The sequence below is a fragment of the Bos mutus genome, chromosome 11, assembly GCF_027580195.1.
Source record: "Bos mutus isolate GX-2022 chromosome 11, NWIPB_WYAK_1.1, whole genome shotgun sequence".
Taxonomy (NCBI): domain Eukaryota; kingdom Metazoa; phylum Chordata; class Mammalia; order Artiodactyla; family Bovidae; genus Bos; species Bos mutus.
Window position 1 is genome coordinate 58,645,561 of NC_091627.1, and position 23,921 is coordinate 58,669,481.

At 45.9% G+C, this 23,921-nt stretch overlaps 2 protein-coding genes across 2 annotated transcripts in view; one reads left to right on the forward strand and one right to left on the reverse strand.

The window, feature by feature from the left end:
- The window catches only part of RMND5A (required for meiotic nuclear division 5 homolog A), a 60,748-nt gene extending 56,364 nt beyond the window's left edge, over nt 1–4,384 (forward strand). The window contains exon 10 of the mRNA XM_070379455.1: nt 831–4,384. The gene's annotated coding sequence lies outside the window, so the exon portion shown is untranslated. The remainder of the gene's footprint in view (nt 1–830) is intronic.
- A 10,549-nt stretch (nt 4,385–14,933) lies between these two features.
- On the reverse strand, nt 14,934–22,318 carry CD8A (CD8 subunit alpha). The gene is made up of 6 exons (XM_070379456.1): nt 21,932–22,318; nt 21,455–21,820; nt 20,791–20,907; nt 20,464–20,574; nt 19,000–19,030; nt 14,934–16,236 (listed from the first exon to the last, which is right to left on the reverse strand). The coding sequence occupies exons 1-6, from the start codon at nt 21,981–21,983 to the stop codon at nt 16,185–16,187; spliced, it is 729 nt and encodes a 242-aa protein (XP_070235557.1). The 5' UTR covers nt 21,984–22,318; the 3' UTR covers nt 14,934–16,184.
- Nucleotides 22,319–23,921: the final 1,603 nt, after the last annotated feature.

The window sequence follows — 23,921 nt, forward strand, 5'->3', positions numbered from 1 at the left end:
TTTGTACTTAATTATATGGTGATTTTTTTACTTTTTAAGAGCAGAAACAGAAATTTACCTTCCTGCCATGTGTTTAATAGTTCTCCTGCTTTTACTTTTGTCATTCTCCTGATAACTGTAAGCCTTGAGAATGTTTGTGAAGAAGTTTTATTTCCTGTTATGTAACATAATTCAATGAAAATCCTTCAGAAAAAAAGTTTGGTAAACTGAATTGTGGTTATGAAACTCATCTGCAGGGTTTTGTTTTTGTTTTGCTTAAGGAAGAAAGCTGTGATAAATTGCGAATTTGCTTTCTGATATTTTCCTCTGCTCCAGCTCTCACTGAGAAGTCAGCAGACCTGCACCTGAGCTCTGCTGGTGGCCCCAGCAGGCTGCCTGTTGCAAAATTCCATAATGAATTTATTAGCAGGTCGGCGTGACCAGTCTTCCACTAGAACACAGTGGAAGCAGTACTATTGTTTCTTTGCTTTTATTGCCAAGAGATGCTTGTTTTAAGAGTGTGTTCAATAAAACAGAATTTTAATGTTAGAAGTGTTAAGTTGACATTTGCTCTCTTGGTCTTGGTAGCCCTCTTCTCCGAAATCTGCCTTCAGGACTTGGCTGTGTATATTGCATTTGTATATCATTGCAGACACAGTGTTGTGCATGTGTGTGTACATATATATATACATGTGCACCAGCATCAAACATTGTGTATCTGGAAGGGAAGAAGCATGTTCCAGTCCTCAGATGCAGTTATCAGACTCATCACTTTCAGTCCTTAAAGTTAGAAGTTAGCAAATTTTCTGTAGCACAGAATGTTTATTGCTGTTTTTTTTGTATTTGAATAGCATCCTGTTCAATGCCTCTCTTCTGCAAAACGTATCATCTCATTGACTGTGAATCTGTATATTATTCTGATGGATACAGATAATGATCGTTTCTCTTGTGAGGTATCTTCATTTAATGCACTGTCCGGAAATAGCCATGCGTGAGAATCTTTCTCTGTATGATGAACTACAAGGAAAAGACGTCTGTGGACGCAATTCTGACTTAAACTCATGAAGTTACTTCATTTTGAGAATGTCATATGGAAATCACCAAATACTTTGCAACTCTATATCATCTGACTCAGAACTGACTATCAATATAGGAAAACTTCCACGAGAAAATGAAGAAAGGAGACGACACGGAAGCAAAGAGAAACGTGACGCTTCACATTTTAAACTGCAGACTGACTTCGTTTGCGTGGGCGGGGAGGAGGGTGATACCGGATTTGGTGCTCAGTTATTGGAAACTGGCAGCATTTGCTGTCATATATACCAGCCTGGATGGTTCATCCTGAAATGTTTACCAGGGAGAGCTGGGATCTGTTTGTAAATGAAGGGGACTGCTTGGTTGCTGTGTGTGGTCAGGCTGACGGTGAGGGTTGTTACTGTATGCTGCGGGGCTGAGCCAGGACTTGATTGGCCTGCTCAGTGCTCGCTTTGCCCGACTTCCTGCTTTGGCCAACTTCCGGCTCAACTCCACAGCTCTCCTGTTGGAACCCTCTGTCTGGTAAAGCAGTGAAGGAAGAGAGCGGAGAGTAGCTCCTCGGACTCCCGGAGAAGGTAGAGAACTCCAGGCAACACTTGGGCCGAGGATGTAAAAGTGATTTATCTTTTTTCTTTCAGTTAAACCCAGAGTGTCTTTTTTATTTTTTTTATTTTTTTACCTTTTGCTCACTAGGCCAGATTTAGTTTTAGTTACAACTTATTCTCACCTTTCCACCTCGAACACCCACACAATATTGAGGCTTTGTGTAAGGTTCCTACATTACTGACATTGCTCTGGAGGCCAGTGGTTTGTGTTTTTGACAGCCAGACCCCACAGCAGCTGGCTTAGGCCCCTTTCAAGAAGAGAAGCCAGAAAAAGCTCTGCTTTGTCCCTCTCGCAGTGTTGGCAGCCCCATTGACAGTTTGCTGTGCAGCTCGTGAAACTTTAGAATATGCTTTAATGGAAGCATCTGATTTTGCATTTGCCCATGCAGGGTCCTTGTGGTTCCCACTGGGCAGGGTTAGGGCCAAAAATTTGAAACTGTTGATCTGATAATTTAACATGCAAATGATGTCTTGTGTCCTTCTATAATTAAACATACGGACTTAAAATTCACTGGTGACTAAATGTGAAGGAAAGAGGTGGATTTGAAGAGACCAGAGCTTAACCAAAGATACGGAAATGCAGCATGCTGCCCTTTCAACTCTAGAAACACCTTCCCCAATGGTGTCAGGACCAGGTCGTCACTGAGACTGTCAGTGCAGTCATTGCACTCTGCTTTCTCTTGAAAAAGGTTGTGATAGAGCCAAGGTTTTTACAGTCAGATTAATGATAACAGTGTGCATTTAAAACAGAATCTGAGTGATTTCTTAAATCTCTTGGAAACTGTTTCCATTTCCCAGGCTCCGACAGAGGCCATGGAACTATGCTAAACCAATAAAACCTTATCAGATCCTTACATTCTGATTTAGAGCCACTGTGCTTTCAAGTACACACTCAAGTGCGGTGGCAAAAGTTGTCTTTTGATCTTTTTTCTCCTTTGTGCAGTCATCACTGATGCCATTTCTGTCATTTTAGTGGTGATTTTATGATACTTCTAATACATAAATGAACGGGTATTGGTGCCTCTTGATTTTTAAAATTTTGAAGAGAAGAGCCACCTCATATTCATAGGGTGTATGAGTATCTTGTGAGTGTATGAGCATTTGATTGAACCTAAGAAGGTGATGAAGCAAATCTTACTGATTTTTCTGTAGCAGCTGATGTATACGGACACACTAAAACCCACATCTCATTATGTGGGGAATGAAGATCCTTTTTTTTCTCTCCAAGTAGTCCCACGGGTTATGCAGTTTAAGTTCAGTATATTGTATGCTGTGAGTTATTTTCCACCTCAGTGATTTCACCCTCTGGGACAGTAGATTTTGCAAAAACCAAGAACTCTTGGTTTATCTGCACAAGGCAAGCTGCTGGTAGACATTAACCCTCCGGTTTTCCAGCTCAATCTCTGATTAAGTGGATTGACAGGCTGGCCAGTCTGCTTAGTCAGCTGACTCAGGTTAATTTCAGGGAAGGCATGGAGGCATGTTTGGTTAACTTCATCGCTAGGCTGTGTAAGGTGAAGACACAAACCAAATACCTTTCATTACTTATCTCTACTTGCATCATCTTTGGGAACACTAGAATGCTGTGGTCTTGAGGGAATGTTATTAGCAAAGAACACGCAGAAGATTTGGTGCTTTGTAAGGCCGTCCAGTGAGGGCAGGCGTTTTGCGGCACAGTGGTGTTTACCATAAACAGGTACAAACTTCACAAACTGTGCTTATTGAAGGAGAATGGAATAGATACCAAAAATAGAATGACAAATGTATTTTAATTGCAGATGAGGCAATTAGTTTTAGGGCAGGTTTTTCTGCTGTTGATTTTACTTCAAGACATACGGAGAGAAAACTGTGTCGTTTTCAAGACATTTCCCTCTACAGTTTTAAACTGTAGTGAGCATATGCTTCATTTACTTCCAAAGAGGCAGAAACAGCTGGAATTGGCTTATAGCACATGCTTTGTTTGATGTTATGGGTGATGACCTACACTCTTATTTTAGCAGTCACTTAATGTTCTCCAGCAAGGCAGATGTGGGGTTCACTAGGACTTAGTGCCTGATGTTTTTCTTTTGGGAAGGGGTGGGAGTGAATGTGTCGGGGATGGGAGGGTAGCAGGAGAAGAAACGGGAGAATGAGTGAGTGTGCATGTGTCTGAAGTTCACCATTTGCCCCCACCTGTGTCTCGCTGAACAGGTATTTAATGTATTTTGCTCCTGACTGCAGTGTGCATGTATTTTTTTCCCCTCCTCCATGTTTTCTAAACCTACACTTAAAAAGATTCATCAGATCATCTTTTTCAGATGGCTCAGGATTGCATTTCTTTTGCTTACCCTGTGCTCTTGGGTTCTATAGTATTTCTATAATTATGTAACAATAGTGTTGCACTGTAATCTATCATATAGAGCTATATGTATGGAAAATTTTGATCATTTTTTTTTTAAGAAATGTATTCCGTTTGCAAAGGCACAATAAAGTTGCATCTTATAGACTATAGGCAATAAAGCTAACAATAAACCTTATTTAACACGAACCATATTCACATTCTCTGTTCATTTGATTTTGAGAAAAAGTCGAGCGTATCTGGTAGTTTCAGGGATCTCATTTTAACTTAAAAGGTTCTGATATATTTAATTTATAAATTTCAGACATATAATAGAGTTTTGGGAAACTATAAGAAATGCTTTGTTAATGTGTGTATTCCTATGTAAAACACATGGCTTCTCCTGTGTATATTTTTCAAAATTAAAGAAATGCACATTTGAAAAGTGTTTTGTGGAACCAGTCTGTATAAATGTGACAGGTGCCAGAGGCAGGAGGGAGGGAGGGAGCATGGAGGTGAGAGAGCATTGCTGTCTGCCTCTGCTGAGGGTCTGCATGTAAACAGTTTAAGAAAATATCTTTGTCACCATCTCATCCTTTTCCTGTTGCTACCAGCAGTGTGAGAGGAGGTGTTGGCTGGGCACCATCCCCAACTTCTAGAGAAGGGGGATTGGGTTGATAATTATAGGTTCCTGCCCCTCATGCTCATCCTGTGGGTGCCTGGGACCCCCTGACCAAGCAGACAGTGGGAAGATGCATCCAGAAACAGCTGCTGGTGGGGGAGGGTGTCTACACCCAGCTTTGCCAAGGAGGAACAGAGGACGCATTGTCTGTCTTCCTCCATGACACCCTGAGGTGGTAGAGACCCAGAATCTTTTGTGCTGCTTCTGTATTTTCTGAGAGAGAAAGACTCATTCTCATCAGATATTTTCTGATGAATCCCACACCCAGTGGCATCTGGAGCTAGGAGGTCCAGGAGGTACAGATGAAGCCTGGCATTGCCACCTATCCCTGCAGCATTTGGGGTTTCTCTAGATTCAAAGTGCAGCTTTCCCTGCTGGCTCAGCGGTAAAGAAGGAGCCAGTGCAGGAGACATGAGTTCAATCCCTGAATCCGGAAGTTCCCCTGCAGGAGGAAATGGCAACCACTCCCAGTTTTCTTGCTTGCAAAATCCCATGGACGGAGCCTGGCGGGCTACAGTCCATGGGGTGGCAAAGAGTCGGACACAATTTAGCAAGTAAATAAGAGCAGCAGCATCACCTGAGAGCTTTTAGAAATGCAGAATTTCAGACCTCAGCCCAGACCTACTGAATCCGCATCTGTGTGCTCCTGAGAAAACTTTCTTCACGATGAGTTCCCTGGATGCTCCCTTATTTTGTCTCATTGACCTGGGAGTTTTTGCAGAAACTAACAAACTGGCCGGCAATTTGCTATGTAAGTGAATATTGAAATGTCTCCAGTGAATAACGTTTGGATAACAAAAGCAAACTTGGGGAGATAATGATGGACACAGAAGCCTGGTGTGCTGCAGTTCATGGGGTCACAAACAGTTGGACATGACTTAGCAACAGAACAACAATAACCAAAGACGTATTACTATGTCTCTGGTCACTAATCTGTTGTATGTGCATGCATGCTAAGTTGCTTCAGTCATGCCCAGCTCTTTTTGACCCCAGGGACTGTAACCCACCAGGCTTCTCTGTCCATGGGATTCTCCAGGCAAGATTACTTGTGTGGGTTGCTATACCCTCAACCAGGGGATCTTCCAAACTCGGATCAAAACTGCGTCTCTTACATCTCCTGCATTGACAGGCGGGGTCTTTACCACTAGTGCCACCTGGGAAGCCCGTTATAAAGTACTGATTGATTGTTAGTCGCTCAGTCTTCCGACTCCATAGATTGGGGCCCTCCAGGCTCCTTCGTCCATGGGGTTTTTCAGGCAAGAATACTGGCATGGGTACCCGTTCCCTTCTTCAGGGCATCTTCCCGACCCAGGGATCAAACCTGGGTCTCCTGTGTTGCAGGCAGATTCTTTACCATCTGAGCCACTAGGAAAGACATTATTAAGTATCCTCCCTCTTAAACGTGGCAGATAAGGGTCACGTGTACTGAACAAAATTTAGCCTTGATGACTAAGTTATGAGTCATCGAGAAAAGTTAAATTTAGTGTGCTTAGAACTCTTAGTACAGTTATCTTAAAAATCAGTGTATTTCTTTAGGCATCCAGGTAACTGAGAGACTATTTGTTGTATTTGTTGTTCAGTCACTAAGTTGTGTTGACTCTTTGCAACCCCATACACTGCAGCACAACAGGCTTCCCTGTCCTTCACTATCTCCTGGAGCTTACTTAAACTCATGTCCGTTGAGTCAGTGATGCTATCTAAACATTTTATCTTCTGCCACCCCCTTCTCCTCCTGCCTTCAATCTTTCCCAACATCAGGGTCTTTTCCAGTGAGTTGACTCTTCACATCAGGTGGCCAAAGTAATGGAGCTTCAGCTTCAGCATCAATCCTTCCAATGTATATTCAGGGTTGATTTCCTTTAGGATTGACTGGTTTAATCTCATTGCTGTCCAACAGACTCTTCAAAAGTTTTCTCCAGCACCACAGTTCCAAAGCATCAATTCTTTGGCACTCAGCCTTCTTTATGGTTCAACTCTCACATCTGTACATAACTATTGGAAATTTGCAGCATGGCAAAATGCATTTTCCACTCCTTTCCACCAAAACAGGGAAGCATGAGCACCAAAGATGTAAAATACTGGGTTTTTGTCATGGCAAAATAAAGACTGAAAAATGCACCCTCTAATGAACAGCTTGATGCCCCTCACCTCCCCCGCTACCCCCAGAGAAGCTTGAAGATGAACAGTATCCCAGTAAGCAAATGTCACTTCCCAGAGGACACTCTTTCCTACTTTTTTCTGACAACCAGTAAGAAATTAGTATAACCCTGTATACATGTAAAATTTATAATTCTCAAAAGTTTTGCAAAAAACTACCTAGTGCTTATTATTTGGTTTATGCTTATCAAGACAATTGATTTCATGACTCTAACGGGTCAGAATCCACTATTTCAAAAAGCCTTGCGTTGGGAATTCCTTGGCGGTCTGCATTTTCACTGCCAAAGGCCACAAGTTATGAGGCACAGCCAAAATAGGAAGCCTTGCACTAAGGGGTGATAATGGAATGATCCATTCACAAAGCTTCATTGAAATCACTGTTAATATGTATGATAATATTTTTTTCTCTTTTTCCAAAAACCTTTTCCTTGCAGTGGGATGTGCTGCTTCTGTGAGTCTTCCATACTGCTGCTGCTAAGTCGCTTCAGTCGTGTCCAACTCTGTGCAACCCCATAGACGGCAGCCCACCAGGCTCCCCCGTCCCTGGGATTCTCCAGGCAAGAACACTGGAGTGGGTTGCCATTTCCTTCTCCAATGCATGAAAGTGAAAAGTGAAAGTGAAGTGGCTCAGTCGTGTCTGACTCCTAGCGACCCCATGGACTGCAGCCTACCAGGCTCCTCCCTCCATGGGATTTTCCAGGCAAGAGTACTGGAGTGGGGTGCCATTGCCTTCTCCGGTCTTCCAAAATAGGTAAACATTAGAAGCACTGTCTTAAGAAAGGGCGCTTGTGTGTCAGGGAATTTCTTGTTTCCTTAGCTATGTTTTCCTCAAGCTCAGAAAAGCGCAAAGTGCTTCAGGCTAAATATCGGCTTGTGCAACCGAATCCATTAGTAACTTAGGCAGATGTGTGCCTGTGAAATGCAGAAAGTAACATAGTATGACAGCTTCAGTCATTCAACATAGAATTTTTTTTTTTCCTTGAGTGCCAGGCATTAGGAAGAAGCAGAGTCCTGGGCCTCCAGGAGCTTATGGACTGCCAGTAGGTGCAGAAAAGTAGAAGAGAACCAAGGTCCCGTAGTGTGGTTAATGCCCACCAGTGACCTAACTACTGCAGGATGATGGGAGGGAAGAGAAAGGTGAGATGTAACGATGCGAGGCGGGGTGGCAGGTGGGAGCAAGTGCACAATCTTCAGTTCCCCAACCAGGGATTGAATTGGTGACCTCAGCAGTGGGAGCTTGAAGTCCTAACCACTGGACCGCCTGGAAATTTCCTGATTTGTGCTTTTTAACTTACTTTAATGGAAGAATAATTGCTTTACAATGTTGTGTTCATTGCTGCTGTACAACAATGTGAATCAGCTGTAGGTTGAGCTGCCTCTTGAGCCTCCCTCTCACCCCCACCCCCATCCCACCCCTCTAGGTTGTCAGAGAGCACCGAGCTGAGCTCCCGTGCTGTATATCAGGTTCCCATTAGCTATTTATGTGTTTTTAAGGTCCACTCTGGCCACAGTGGGCTGAAAGGTGGTTGGGGAGAGGATGAGGTTAGACCCTGGGAGAGCCTGTTTGGTAGGTAATGAAGGTGAGTGTGAGTTTTTGTTGAGCACAGTAGGTCCTGGTGGGCAGCATGGTGAATAAGACAATCTTGGTCTCTCCTCTCAATGAGGGTAATCTGAGAGAAATTAAATGAAAATACAGCAAGATGATGTTTTTGTCACATACAATGCTCAGAAGTCTCTTTCAATATAGTGAAACATTAAAGTGTTCTTGTCTCTCAAGTGTTGGAACTCCTTGCTCTGATTGTTCTAAAAATCATTCCCATTTCTTCCTATTGTCTTCACTTTTTGGGTGAGTTTCTAACTTCTCCACACTCTCCTTACTTCATTGGCTTCCGTGAGCTTAGTGATGTTCTGCCAGCCTCCTGTAGGGATTCACCTTTTCACTCCATTTGGAGACCGCATTCAGCCACCAAGCAAGTGCTGCTTTTCAAATGAAGGACTTTGATGTCATTTCCTGTTGGAAGCAAAGACGTGCCTTAAAAAGAAGTGTGTTATTTGTTAGCGTTCAAGACTGTTTAGGGAGCTTTCCCTTCTGAACAGATTAGAAATGACGTATGTATATCACCATGTGTAAAATAGGTAGCTAGTGGGAAGCTGCTATATAACACAGGAAGCTCAACTCAGTGCTCTGTGATGGGGGTGGAGGTGGAAGGCTCAAGAGGGAGGGGAGATCACTCTGGGAAATTGTGAAGGTCAGGGAAGCCTGGCGTGTTGCAGTCCATGGAGTCAAAGAGTCAGACATGACTTAGTGACTAAACAAAGCCCAATTTAAAAAAAATGTATTTCAGGTTTCCTGTCGTAGCACAAGACTGTGTTGCTTTTAGTTAATTTAGATCAGTGAGCGCATCAGCCCTGTAGAGGAACTTCACAGAAAATTATTACGTTGTCATGAAAGCTTTGAGAGGTGGTCTGGAAATCTGGGCTGAGGGCCTGTGTCTGTGCTGGTGAGCATCAGCAGCACACATGCAGTAGGCCATCAGGTCTGTGTGGTGGCTTCATGCCATCAAGGGACCCACGGTCTTGCCGTGTGGCCTGTTTCACCTCTGATCGTGTCTGTGTTCCAGGCAGCAAGGAGGAAGCAAGTGGGGAAAGAACAAGCTTCCACCTAGGTTAGCCCTTCTGAAGTCTTTCCTGGAAGCTCTACCCAGGGACTTACTAGCCACACTTGGCTGCAGGAAAGTCTGGGTAATGTAGTCTTTGAGCCAGGCACATTGCTGCCTATAATAAAAGGAAGGTTCTGTTAGGAAGGAAGAAGGGGTGAATGGTTGTTGACAAGAGTAACTTGTGGTCTCTGCCACAAGACGCACTTAACTGTGCATCTCAGCCAGGTAACAGGTGAAATTTCGTTCACAGAATGGAATTAAGTCATCAATACCAGTAGTCAATGCAACTTCTTACCTGTCCTGAGATGTGAGACAAACAAGTTTGCTATTACTGGAATATCTCCTTGACATACATTTCTTGGCCTCTGGTGGTATTCATGGTAGAAGCAGGAACCTCACCCTAACTACAGACAAAAGCCCTATTCTACCCTTGTTCTAGAACATTCTTCTTGCCATGTATCAAATTTCAGAGCCAATGATGACCTTTGTTTTCTATCTTGGTATCTGCGTAGGTAAAAAGTGTGCATCTTGGTTTTGAGATGCTTATAAAGCTTTAAAGCATTTTTAAATGCTCTACTGGAAGACCCTATTTTATCGTATTTTGCTTTATTGTGCTTCACAGATCCAGTGCTTTTTTTTTTTTTTTTTTAACAAATTGAAGGTTTGTGGCAACCCTGCATCTAGCAAATTTACAGGTACCATTTTTCCAAGAGCATTTGCTCACCTTGTGTCTCTGTCACATTTTGGTAATTCTAGCAATATTTTAAACTTTTTCATTATTATGTTATGTGATCTGTGGTCAGTAATCTTGGATGTTACTGCTGTGACTTGCTGAAGGTTCAGATGATGGTTAACATTTTTTAGCCACAAAGTTTTAAAAATTAAGGTATGTGTCTTTTTTAGACATATAGTATACATTTAATTGACTATGGTATAGTATAAACATTACTTTTATATGCACTGGGAAATCAGAAAATTCTTGTGATTCACTTTATTGTGATATTCACTTTATTGCAGTGATCTGGAACCAGATCTACAATATCTCAAGTATTCCTGTATTTGCCTAATTTTAAAATTAAAGACAGACTATAAAATAATCAATATAGCAGGGCATTTAAGAATTTGGCATATGGGATTAGATCTGAGTTCAAATCCTGATTCCACCAAATTCCGGTTGTGTGATCTTGGGCAAGTGATAGAAACTTCCATCCAACTTCCCTCGTGGTCCAATGGTTAAGAATCTGCCTCCGATCCCTGGTCCAGAAAAACTCCACATGGCGTGAGGCAACTAAGCCCATGAGCCACTGCTACTGAGCCCACACTCTAGGGTCCACTCACTACTACCATTAAAGAAAAGCCTGCACAGCAGTGAAGACCCAGCACAGCCATAAATAAATAAAGTCTATGCCTTTAAAAAAAATAAGAAAGAAACTTCCTATCTATGCCTTAGTTGACGCATCTGTAAAGTAGAATAATAGTTTCTACCTCATGGTTTTGCATGCGTGCTAAGTTGCTTCAGTCGTGTCCTACTCTTTGTGACCCTATGGACTATAACCTGCCAGGCTCCCCTGTCCATGGGATTTTCCAGGCCAGAATCCTGGAGTAGGTTGCCATGCCCTCGCTTCTCCAGGGGATCTTCCCAGTCTGGGGATGGAATCTGCATCTCTTATGTCTCCTGCATTGGCAGGCAGGTTCTTTACCACTAACACCACCTGGGAATCCCCACCTCATGGTTTTGATGAGGCCTAAATGAGATACCTCGGAGAAGGCAATGGCACCCCACTCTAGTACTCTTGCCTGGAAAATACCATGGATGGAGGAGCCTGGTAGGCTGCAGTCCATGGGGTTGCTGAGTCGGACACGACTGAGTGACTTCACTTTCACTTTTCACTTTCATGCATTGGAGAAGGAAATGGCAACCCACTCCAGTGTTCTTGCCTGGAGAATCCCAGGGACGGGGAAGCCTGGTGGGCTGCCGTCTATGGGGTCACACAGACTCGGACACGACTGAAGTGACTTAGCAGCAGCAGCAAATGAGATACCTGGCCCATGGTAAATGCTGAAGAGTGGGTAGGTAGGTTTTATTTCATTAAGCCAATAAAACATGAGACACATGACATATGCAAATATAGCTCAGAGAGAGCAGAAAAGGGGAACTGGTAGCTGGCATCTTAGAGGTGAACTAGGCCCACAGGGACAGGGCCTTCAGTAGGTGCTGAGATGACCAGCAGTTGAGCACAAGCTTTTCATACTGTTTCTGCTGTACAAGTTCACATATGCCTTGCTGGAGAATATTAAGTGACTGCTAAATATCAATAACCTCAGATATGCAGAGAACACCACCCTTATGACAGAAAGTGAAGAGGAACTAAAAAGCCTCTTGATGAAAGTGAAAGTGGAGAGTGAAAAAGTTGGCTTAAAGCTCAACATTCAGAAAACGAAGATCATGGCATCCGGTCCCATCACTTCATGGGAAATAGATGGGGAAACAGTGGAAACAGTGTCAGACTTTATTTTTGGGGGCTCCAAAATCACTGCAGATGGTGACTGCAGTCATGAAATTAAAAGACACTTACTCCTTGGAAGGAAAGTTATGTCCAACGTAGATAACATATTCAAAAGCAGGGACATTACTTTGCCAACAAGTCTAGTCAAGGCTATGGTTTTTCCTGTGGTCATGTATGGATGTGAGAGTTGGACTGTGAAGAAGGCTGAGTGCCGAAGAATTGATGCTTTTGAACTGTGGTGTTGGAGAAGACTCTTGAGAGTCCCTTGGATTGCAAGGAGATCCAACCAGTCCGTTCTGAAAATCAGCCCTGGGATTTCTTTGGAAGGAATGATGCTAAAGCTGAAACTCCAGTACTTTGGCCACCTCATACAAAGAGTTGACTCATTGGAAAAGACTCTGATGCTGGGAGGGATTGGGGGCAGGAGGAGAAGGGGACGACAGAGGGTGAGATGGCTGGATGGCATCACTGACTCCATGGACATGAGTCTGAGTGAACTCCGGGAGTTGGTGATGGACAGGGAGGCCTGGCATGCTGCAATTCATGGGGTCTCAAAGAGTCGGACACGACTGAGCGACTGAACTGAACTGAAAATGAGTGTAGGTCATCACATGAAACAAAGCATGTGCTATAAGCCAGCTGTTTCTGCTTCTTTGGAAGTAAATGAAGCATATGTTCACTACAGCTTATAACTGCAGAGGGAAATGTCTTGAAAACTACACTGTTTCAAGGATGATAAGACTCTTGCCACACAGAAAGGGTGTGGCTCTCAGGATGCCAGGCTGAAGGGAGCTTCTCATCACGCAGTTCGAGGCCGTGTCCATCTGAGACTGAGCTCTCGTGAGATGTGTATGACAGAGATCCCTGTGTATGCATAGTACATGGACCACTCAGGAATGACTATTGTGTACCCCTTTTATGGATATAAGAGAAATTAGAAGAATCAGACACGAGTGGCTGTGTTCAGAGTGTAACTGGTACAACAGTAATTTTGACAAGTTTAGTACACGTTCATTTTTTCAGGACACGTTTGTTACTGTATTCCAGAAGCTGTTCTAGGCTCTGAAAAAGATACATATATTCTTTCCAACAACCTTTTGAGATAGGGACTATTGTTACCCCCATTTTACAAGTGAGGAAACAGGTATCGAGGCATTGTCATTTGCTGGAGAATGCACAGTTAATTTCTAGCACAGCCAAGAAACTGCTTTCAGTGCCTCTGCATTTAACCTAATCTCTGGTAATTGAGGCCTCCTGCAGTTCCCTTTGGTGGAGAAGAACGGTTCAAGTCTGCTTTTAGGAATAGCTTGTAAAATCATGGCTGTCGTAAAATTGGCTATTGTAAAATCATGTGCAGGAAAGATTTGCACACAGGCCCAGTGCAGAAAGGAGGGGCAGCTTCTTGTTGGTTAAAAAAAAAGAGAGAGAAAGTTCTCTGTGACCCACTTGTTGAAGTGTCACAGGGGATTTCCGTAGGGTGGGCTCTCTTAAAGCAGTTTAAAAGCTGGAAAAAAGAAACAACCAATTTCTCTTTTTCTTCAACAATTAGACTATGGTCTTGATAAGAGAATGCATCCTTATTAAATGTTGAAACTGGATTCTGGCCAGCTGAACCAAGCTTACTGCCTAGTACATAAGTGATTTCTCTAAGTTCCTGTTTTTCGGGGTCCAAAAATGTGCTGTGGGCATCTTTCACATAGGAAAATTGGTAAAAACCAGTGCTTCAGGCTACAGATCGGCAAGTAAAAAAAAAAAGAGACTGTTGGGACTGAGGCCTCCGGCTCTGAACTGTCGGTCCTCCTGCATGTGTAGAACGAGCAGGCTGGATGTCTGTGGTCTCCGTGAGCCCTGAGCCTAGATTCACAGCCCACCCCTGGCGTGCCTTAGGCCTCCTGCTCTGTACACTGCTGCTCTATTTTCTTCCTGGTCTCGAGGGCCAGTTCTAAGGCTTGCTTTTTCCTGTGTTAATATTTTTAATCTCCAAATTGTTGTTTTACCATTTTATTTGTGTTGCGTGAAGAAGTCCTTTCATGTATGTGTCAGTTGCTCAGTCGTGCTGACCTTTGCGATCCCAAGCACTGTAGCCCACCAGGCACAGATTCCTTACTGCCTGAGTCATCAGGGAAGCCCAGCCCTTTCGTGGGGGATATGAAAAAAAAAATCAGGGAGTATTTAATCCTTTCTGGAGCCTCATGGCTCCCAGTTGCTCACACCTGAGCTGCAGGTTGGAGAAAAAAATGTAGAAGAATGTAGCCCAGAAAGAATGTGGCCCTTTTACTGTTCCTCCCTTTGAGGAATGCTCCTCCTCACCTCTTTCAGGAAACACAGAGACAGCCCAGAGCCTGCAACCCTCTCCAAGCTAGGCCTCTGTCCCTGGGGTGCGCCCCCTCCATCCCCATTCTGGTTAGCTTGATGGGTTTGGGAGGAGGGGTCAGAGCCAGATTTTGTCTTGAAGAAACCTTCCCAGTTTCTCTTCTGCTTTCCCACACTGATGATACTTTTTCCTCTAGATTTTTGTTCTCTAAAAGTAGACTGCTTTTTAAAATTAAGGCTGTGGAAGGCCATTTCTAGAGGGCAGGGGAAGTTCTGTTTCCGATGTGGTGCCGGCTATGTGAGAGTTCATTGAATAATGACTTGGAATTGTACGCTTACAGTTTGTGCACTTTTCCGTATGTCTATTTCACCTGAAGGACAAAATGAAGAGTTTGTGATTTATTACGAGAGGAGTAGCAACTCATCTGTTACCAAGGAAGAACAAAATGAAGGAAGATGATACAAGAAGAGACGAATTGATTTTGATTGATGTGAAAATGGGGAGTCTGAGGTGAAAGTGGGCAGTGACCCAAGAATGTCAGGTGTTTGTCCTCAAGATGTCTGCAACTTTTTAGTAGTATTTGTTATTACAGGTAGTGGAAGATTGGAAACAATGAAATATCAAGTCATGGTTAAATAATGGCACAACCACAAATGAAATACGACTTTGCTATTAAGTAAGCCATAAACGTTTGTTTATTAAAGCCATTTATAAAAGCATAGTGCAATCCCATTTTTAAAAATTACATATTTTATATGTAGGCACAGAAAATAATCAGGAAGAATGTAGCCCATAATATTAACAATGGATTATCCCTGAGGTAAAGAATGACGGATGATTCTTACTACCTTAGCTACATTTTTTCTCCCAGTGAGCATGCATTTTTTGCAGAACACAGTAAGAAAGGAAATGCCTTGTAGGGCTGCAGCTGGGCTCGTAGCCTCCTCACCAGTGTCTGCACATCCCCTCAGCTGCTAGCCTGGGGTGGCCAGGGCCTGTGCCAGCTGCTCGGTCACAATTCTCCCTTTACAAACTATAAAAACTCACCGATAACCCAGGAGCATGTTTGAATACGGAATCTCAATGTTTAGAGAGACTTGAACTCCATTCAACTTTCCTAACGCTCAAATCATGCTTGCAGAGGGTGGCCTCTCCTCTTTCATGGGTCCTTCTGCAACACAAGGGCTGGGAGAACCATCTCTAGGCTGGGATTTCCCAGAGATTTTCTTCAGAGGTCAGGTTGCTCATTTTCCATCATTCAGTTCACTCCTTCCACTTCATTGGAAGAATTCCTATTATCTGTATCATTTCATGCTTGATTATAAAAAAATAATCTGATCCTGTTCAGCAGTATCACAGAACTCTGTCAAGTTTTCTTGTCCTATTTCATTACCTCATCAAGGCTCTGGGTGCAGTCATGGGTCTATCACAGATGCTTCAGAAATAACTAGTTCTCTGAGGCTTGAGATCCAGCTCCCCACGCTGAGACAGAGGCCTCCAGAAGAAAGATCTCAGTTGTGTGGAGCCCTGCTGGGACTCTGATCCAGCTGTTCCCCATCTCTGGGCCTCAGTGTCCTCTTTTGTAAAATGGGTGGAGGAGAAGTTGGGGCTGAGTGGGTGCCGAGGCCCCCACCAGTTCTCACAGCCAGGTTCTGAGAATAGAGCTTGCGGTAGCTCTGGCCCGCCCGCCCTCTACCCGAGTATGGGAGCACAACAGCATGATAACCCTTGTGGTATGCCTTAGACACGAGTGTCTTGTTTTGTATCAAAGTAAATAATAAAGAAAAAGTAACTCTTCCCACCCCACCCCCATGAAAAATAATAATAACGAGAAGGAAGGAAGCAGGGAGAAATCAAAAGGGAAGGATCTCAGGAGAGTTCTCAGTGCGAAGTCTTGTAGTGGCTGTCACACGGGGCCCATCGCCATGTTAGACATATTTCTCTGAAAGGTTGGGCTTGCCTCCTTGTCGGACCACAGGCCTGAAAGAGAGGTGGGTGACTGTCAGTGCAGCAAGAGCCCCTGAAATTTGATGCAGCATCCACTCATGTCTACCCACACACACCTCCACCAGCTTCCCAGCCTTCAGGGCGGTCTGAGGACTTGTCCTCAGGCCACCAGCATGGGACTAGGTGAAGGACCTCAGCAACCCTGCCAAGAACTTTCCTTGTGCCATCTTGAGATGAGAAGCTGGAGAATGTGCCCAAGGTCACGTAGCTAGGAGGGGTTGGAGGCAGCATCTGAAGCCAGTTAGTCTAGCTTCTTGGGGACTTTGTCAAGGTCCCCATGGAGGTGTGAGAAGCAAGCTGATAACCAAGCCATCATCTGAGTTGATTCTCAGCCCTTGAGAGGATCACAGCGATAGGGGAGGATGTGAATGAACCACCGTCTGTCAGTCAAGTAGAGCTACTTTACCTAAAATTCCCTTTGATAACCCAAATTTGATGTGTTAATTCACTACTGGGCTAGCACCTTCTAAATGGGCTGATTCATCGTGAGTGTCATGTCTGTACACACCATCCTCCAAAACATCTGGGTTGAAGCTGAGCTGCCCTTGGTCATCACTGAGCTTATTAACTCAGGTGTGTGAATTTCTCATAGTTTTAATCTGCATGGTTTTGTATTTTGGGACAGAATTTTATTCTCACTCATTTCAAAATTTCAGAAAAGATAGAGATAACAGATGATTCTCCTCCAAAAACTTTCCAATATTGAAACTGCTAAAAAATCCTTCTCTGCTCTTAAAGGATATCCATTGGTATATCACCTTTAGTATATGCATTGGAAATTCATTACATTTCCATTGTTAAAAAATAACAATGTATAAGACACTGAACTTGGGTTTCTGCAGAGAAATATCAAGGAGTGTGAAATGCAAACCTCAGGTATAAAACTTGAAACATTTTCATCTACTGAAAGGAATTGGTGAATAGAGTTGGTTATCGTTAACCCTCTCTGCCCTGGCCCCCAACCACAGAGAGGAGCCTGGGCTTTGAACAGAAGTTGCAACTCTCCTGCTTGCTAGCAGTATGGCCTCAGACGAGTCACTAAAGGTCCTAAGCCTCAGTTTCCTCATCTATAAAATGGTAACCACACTGACTACTTTAAAGGTTGTTATGAAACTTGAAACTTAAAAACTTTATATATATTCAGATATATAAAGCACTGGTAAACTTTAAGGTTGTTATGATTGAGTTGGCCAGAAAGTTCATTTGGGTTTTGGGATAAACTTAAATGAACTTTTTGGCCAACCCAATATTATTGATGGGTGGATCAGTGGTAAAGAATCCACCAGCCAAACAGCAGATGCGGGTTCAATTTCTGGGTCAGGAAGATCCTCCGGAGAAGGAAAAGGCAACCCACTCCAGTATTCTTGCCTGGGAAATCCCATGGACAAAGGAGTCTGGTGGGCTATAGTCCACGTGGTCGCAAAGAGTTGGACACAACTGAGCAACTAAATAACAGCACTGTTGATAGCTAACGTGTAAGCATGACTCTGCCACCTTGACTAGATTTCCTGATCTCTGAGCCAGTAATCTGTGAGATGGCACTGTGATGTTCCCCTATTGGGTTGCTGTGAGCATAAGGAATTCCCTGGGTGTGACTCCCATCACTGTGCTGGGCTAGCGAGGGCACTTGCTAGATGTTAGGGCAGTGCTGCCTCAGACTAAGCTGGAAGGAGAAAGGAGACTGAGGCCTCTCTTTCAGACACCATTTTTCACTTATGTCTTTTCCTGATCATGTCAGAATGATCATGGGCTGGAATTGGATGAGGGAGTCACTTGAACTGCCAGGTAGTTCTTTGCCTCTATCCCTGACTTCCCCTTCTTCCCCCTCCAGTCCTTGGCAGTAAATCAAGGCCCTGAGTTGCCACAGGGAAATGAGCAACTAAGGCCATTTTTTTTTTAATCAAGTGATATTTGGTTCAGGTGATAAAACTGACTCTCCCCTCCCACCCCAAAAAGCTAGACCAAACCAATGGGAAAATAAAAAAAGTTTTCTTAAGAAAACAACAAGACTCAGACTTCCTTAATAGTCCAGTGGCTAAGACTCTGTGCTCCCAATGCAGGGAGCCCAGGATTGATCCCTGGTCAGGGAACTAGATCCCACATGCTTGCAGCTAAGAGTTCACATGCGCTGCTAAAGATCCTGTGCGCCACAATGAAGACCCAGTGCAGCCAAATAAATAAAAACTTTAAAAGAAAGAAATCAATATTTATGAAAGAAAGGAAGACAACAAGATTCAGACGGAATCATGCAGATAAAAGAACCTCAGGTCTTTGGGGGCTTCCCAGATGGTGCAGTAGTAAAGAATCTGCCTGCCAATGCAGAAGACGAAAGAGAAGTGTGTTCAAGCCCTGGGTCAGGAAGATGCCCTGGAGGAGGAAATGGCAACCCACTCCAGTGTTCTTGCCTGGAGAATCCCAGGGACAGAGGAGTCTGGTGGGTGTCCACGGGGTTGCAAAGAGTCAGACATGACTGAGCACTCATGGATATAGGATTAAGTGGGGGAATACTTCAGGTTAGGTCAAATAAGATGGACATTTCCTGAAATCACACTGCTCTTTCCATTAGTCCAGCTTCACCTCCATGTCCTCCCCAGTGTCACCTTTCTGCCTGCATCTGTTCAGACACTATAGTAACTCCCTGGACCTCAGGACTCTGCTGCCATGGCATCTGTCTGGAAAAGATCCCCACCATCTGCTCCCTGGGATGAGCAGGTCCAGAGATTATAAGAGACTCACCTGGGACATTTGCAGACACGTCTTCGGTTCCCTGGTTAAGGAAAAAGAAGGGGTAAAATGATTATCTCACCATGACCAACAGTTCCAAACATGATTTCTGCTTCACTTTTCCTGTTTATTTAGGATTATAAGTTTTTTCTAGTGTGGCTATGACTATTTTTTTCAAAGCAAACAATAACTACATCAACATTATAAAAAATACATCATAGGTGTTTGGTGGTCAGGTGTATTGGACTCCACACTGCCAATGCAGAGGGTCAGGGTTTGATCCTTGATCAGGGAACTAGATCCTACATGCTAAAACTATTAATAAAAGATCCCACGTGCTGCAGCTAAACCCAGCACAGCCAAATAAGTAAATATTTGGAAAAAATACATCATAATAAAGTAAACTTGTAAAATGACAGTGCATAATAATGATTGACACTGAAAAGAAGATTAAGTTACTAAAACACAAGCTATAAAGCATAATATATTTACATTTTATGGTTTTAATAATTATTACTAAAAGTAAAAAATTGAAGTATAGTTGATTTACAATATTGTGTTAGATTCAGATGTATAGTAAAGTGATTCAGTTTTTATATGTGTAAATATATATATATGTAAATATATGGGGCTTCCCTGGTGGCTCAGGTGATAAAGAATTTGCCTGCAATGCAGGAGATCCAGGTTTGATTCCTGGGTCAGGAAGATCTGCTAGAGGAGGAAATGACAACCCACTGTAGTATTCTTGCCTGGGAAATTCCATGGGCAGAGGAGCCTGGTGGGCTACAATCCATGGGGTCCCAAAGAGTCGGATGTGACTGAGGGAATAACACATATACATATATATGTAAATGTATATATATATATGTAAATAAATATTTCAGGTTCTTTTCCCTTATAGATAATTACAAGATATTGAATATAGTGCTATGCAGTAAGTAGCATTTAACTCTTGAGAACTGAGGTGAGGTCTTCTTTCCCACCCCTCTTTACATCAATTTAAAAAGCATTGCAAATACAGACGTGGGTGAACGTGGGTTAGTACGGCCACCTGCAGTAGGATCCAAATTGGGGTGGGGGCTCACAAGAAGGGGGCCAAGGATAAACCACTGCCTGTAGTGGTTTTGACCCGGGCTTCCTGGGCACTGGTCCCCGGGCCACAGCCGGGCCCCGCCCTGCCTCCATCCCAGGCGTTTGTAATAAGCCCAGACCTGCGGGCTTTGCGGGTGTAACACCCACCCCTGCCGCTGCCGCTCCGGGGATGGGGCTCTGCCTTCCTAAAAACTTCCCGGGGTGTGGAAAGAGAAGGGGTTTTCCCCGCGTACTCTCTCCAGGAAAGACATAGGCAGTGCCTGGCCCTGCGGTGCAGCTCAAAGTTCCAGAAATCCGAACCCAACTGAACTGCCCGCAAGGGCGGCCTAGACCAAAGCGCTGCAAAAATCGGGCTGTCTTCCCGAGCGATTCCCCAGGACTTACGGCGGTAGCAGATGCCTGTGATGACCAATGACAGGAGAAGGACGCCGCAGGTCCCGACCAAGGGAGCCCAGATGTAGATATTGCAGGCGAAGTCCAGCCGGCTCGTTTCCACTGACGACACAGAAGACGCGGACATTTAGGAGAAGGCTCGGGATCCCCCCCCCGACCCTGGGAAACCTACCCCCCCCCACCCCGCCCCGCGACCCTATCCCACCCCGCTGAAGCGGGCATATCCCTTTCCCGGTTCCGGCTCTCGTTTCCCCACCGCTTGGGCTGCTAGGAAGATCAGTGGGGCCCCGGCGAGGGCCTTTGCCGCGCCCGCCTCACCTGCGCTGCCCGCCGAGGTCCGGCACACCTCTGATCGCGGAGAGACCGACCTAGTCTGCGGCGCGCTGGTGGGCGCCCGCGTGGATGGCCGCATCGCCGGCGTGGTGGCCGGCTTCGCTACGGGAGCAACGGAGAAGTGGTTAGGGGCCGCGTTGAAGCTGTGGCCGCGAACCCTTCGGATTAGCCACTGGAGGAGCCGTAGAGGCTCAGCGGAGCTCGGCGCTCAGCGCAGGGAGATGCTGAAAGACCGCCTGGTCGTCTGAGTGCACTGGGTGCCTTGGACATGAACACAGAGGCCCGTGCCCCTCCGCCCGGCCTCTCTCCAGGGCCCCACCAGAAACCTCGAGGGCTTGGAGGAGGCGGGGGTGGGACGGTGGGACACCCGCCTTCTACTGACCAGCAGAGGGAAGCTCAGATAATTGAAGTGCAATAACTTGCCAAGGATCATACTAGCCCGGAACTCGAGCCCAGATCAACCAGACCTAAAAAGTCACCTTGAATTACTACCCAGTCACACCCTAGCCTCAGTTTTCTCCTCTGTGAATTGGGAACAGTATCTAAGTAGCCCCCAGAGGCTCGAACCCCAAGCGACTCGAACGTAGCGGTGTCCGTGTGAAAAACGGACTCAGACGTGAAACCCAAAGCCCACCCGGGGCGCCCGAACCTGGCAAGAAGACAGGCACGAAGTTACTGAAGTACAGTATCGAGTTGCTCACGACCGAGCAAAAATAGTAGCCTTGGTCCTCCTGGAGGAAGCTGCTCAGGGTGAGCTGGAATTTGGTGCCGGAGACCCTGGCGCCGGAAATGTGTCTGGGGTCCAGTCCCTCGGCTAGCTTGACCCGTTGGGCGGAGAGGTACATTAGGAAGGTGGGTCTGGGGTCGTCCCCGGGTATGTGGCGGAGCCAGGAGCACCCTGTCGCCATGCCGGACTGCAGCAACTCGCATTGCAGCTCCACCTTCTCGCCCAGTCTGGTCTCCTTCTGCGTCGGCGACATCCGGAACGAGAGCGACCCGAGGACCTTGGCGGCATCTGCGGGACACGGGCAGCGAGACTGAGCCGGGAGCCCCGTGCCGCACCACCCCCGACCCCCCCATCCCATGCCAGCCCCGCCCCCGCTTCCCCCAGGGGTCGCCAACTCACCGAGCAGCAGCAGGGCCAGCGGCAGGATCAGGGCAGTCAAGAGTGAGGCCATGGCGCTCTCCCCGCCGCAGAAACTCCGAGGCGCGCAGGAGCCGGTGGATCACCGCCGGGCCGGGGGAAGTTTCGCCCTTCGACCGGCCGCCGAGCCCAATTTCGCATTCGGAGGATGTGATGTCACTTGAAGCCCCGCGGAGAAAAGAGTCGCCCTCCTTTTCGCGGTTGTTACCCGCCAGCCCAGAGAGGGGTGGGCGTGTGGGGGTCCGTGAATGGGGGCCGTCGAGGCAATCTGGCCGGGTGGAGAACTAGGACAAGGATGGTTGGACGTGGCCCTTGGAAGGGCTCTCTTGTGGGTGTGACAGAGGCAGAACATAGAAATGAGAGATTTCTAGAAGGGAGGGTGAGCAAGCAGGAAGGCAAGAGAAATGTCCACTTCCTTCGACCTCATTCAAAGTGGCCCTGGCACCGACAATTTGGGGCTTTAGATCCCTGCGAATTGGGCCCTGAGGGCTGAGACTAAGAGGAGTTAGTGACTGGCCCACGTCTGGGGAACTCGGACAGGGGAATCCGGGTGCCCACAGAGGAAAAGACCTTCTTCCTTCCATTGAGGAGACTTCCACCAGTCAGCCGGTCAAGCAGTGTGTGGGGCTTGTGATTTTCTGCTCCTCGTGCTCTTTCCTCAGCAGTTAAACCTGGCCACCACAGCCTCATTCCTTCGAGGCCACTGCAGCAGCCTCCACACTAGCCCCTGTTCTGGCCAGTCCCCCAACCACACTGCTGTGAACAGTATTCTCCAAAAGGGAATGTGATGGTGTCACTCTTGAAGCCTCCTGGTGACCTGCAGGTCTGCGTGGAAGCTCAGCCCTGCCTTGGCTTGGAGCCTCTGAGTGCTGGTTCTGCCCAGCCCCCTGCCCAGCCTCCTGCCCAGGCCCCTGCCCTGGTCTTTCCTATTCACCCCCCACTACATGCCCATAATGCACGACTGATGGTGCTCTCAGTCGTGTCTGACTCTGCGACCCCATGGACGGTAGCCTGCCAGGCTCCTCTGCCCGTGGCATTTTCCAGGTAAGAATACTGCCAGCGGGTTGCCATTTCCTACTGCAGGGGAATCTTCCCAAGCCAGGGATCAAACCCCGGGTCTCTTGTGTCTCCTGTGTTGGCAGGCAGATTCTTTTTCACTAGCGCCACTGATGATCTGAACTGTGGGCTCCCCATACTGAAATGCGCGTCTGTTTCAGCCCCTGGCCAGCTCCCAAGCCTTGGAATCTGAATCTCATTCTGGCTCTGGGTGCTTGGCAGGCACATGTGTCAGCCTGGGTGGAGATGGTTCTTCCTGTCTGAACCTGATACACCCTTGGCCCCTTCCTTTTTTGTCTGCTGCTGTCCTGAAACCTTCCACCCCATAATGGGTCCCCTCTCTCATTTCTTCCGGGTCTTCCCACTTTACATCCCATAGTGCAGCGATCCCCAAACTTTTTGACATCAGGGACCAGTTTGGTGGAAGACAAGTTTTCCACCGACTGGAGGCAGGGGATGGTTTGGTGATGATTCAAGCACATTTTATTTATTGTGCCCTTTATTATTATTATTACATCAGCTCCACTTCAGATCATCAGGTGTTAGATCCCAGGGGTTGGGGACCCCTGCCACAGTGCACGCCCCTCATGCTGCTGCCGCCTGTTTCTAGAGACAAACGACCTGGTGTTATCTGTTCCATGTGGCTGCCCCATCCATGAGGTCTGCCGGGTGGCTAGGCCTATGTCCCAGACACACTCCCAGATGTCACATGTCATATCACAGCAGGCTGAGCTGTGTTTGCAAAACTGCAAAACTCCCTTCATGGAGTCTGAGCTTGAGTCTTGGATGGGATTTATTTATTTATTTTTTACTTTGATGTCAACCCTCTCCCTCACCCTCTACCCAAGGCGTCTGAGGTACTTACTCTAACACACACTATTTAACGTCTTATATTTAGAGATTTTTTAAAAAGTGT

Coding starts and splice junctions, on each gene's coding strand:
- CD8A (XM_070379456.1), bottom strand. CDS start 21,983: ATGGCCTCACTCTTGACTGCCCTGATCCTGCCGCTGGCCCTGCTGCTG. Junction 21,821..21,931: donor GCTGGCCCTGCTGCTGCTCG/GTGAGTTGGCGA, acceptor CGTGTCCCGCAG/ATGCCGCCAAGGTCCTCGGG. Junction 20,575..20,790: donor GACCTCGGCGGGCAGCGCAG/GTGAGGCGGGCG, acceptor CTGTGTCGTCAG/TGGAAACGAGCCGGCTGGAC.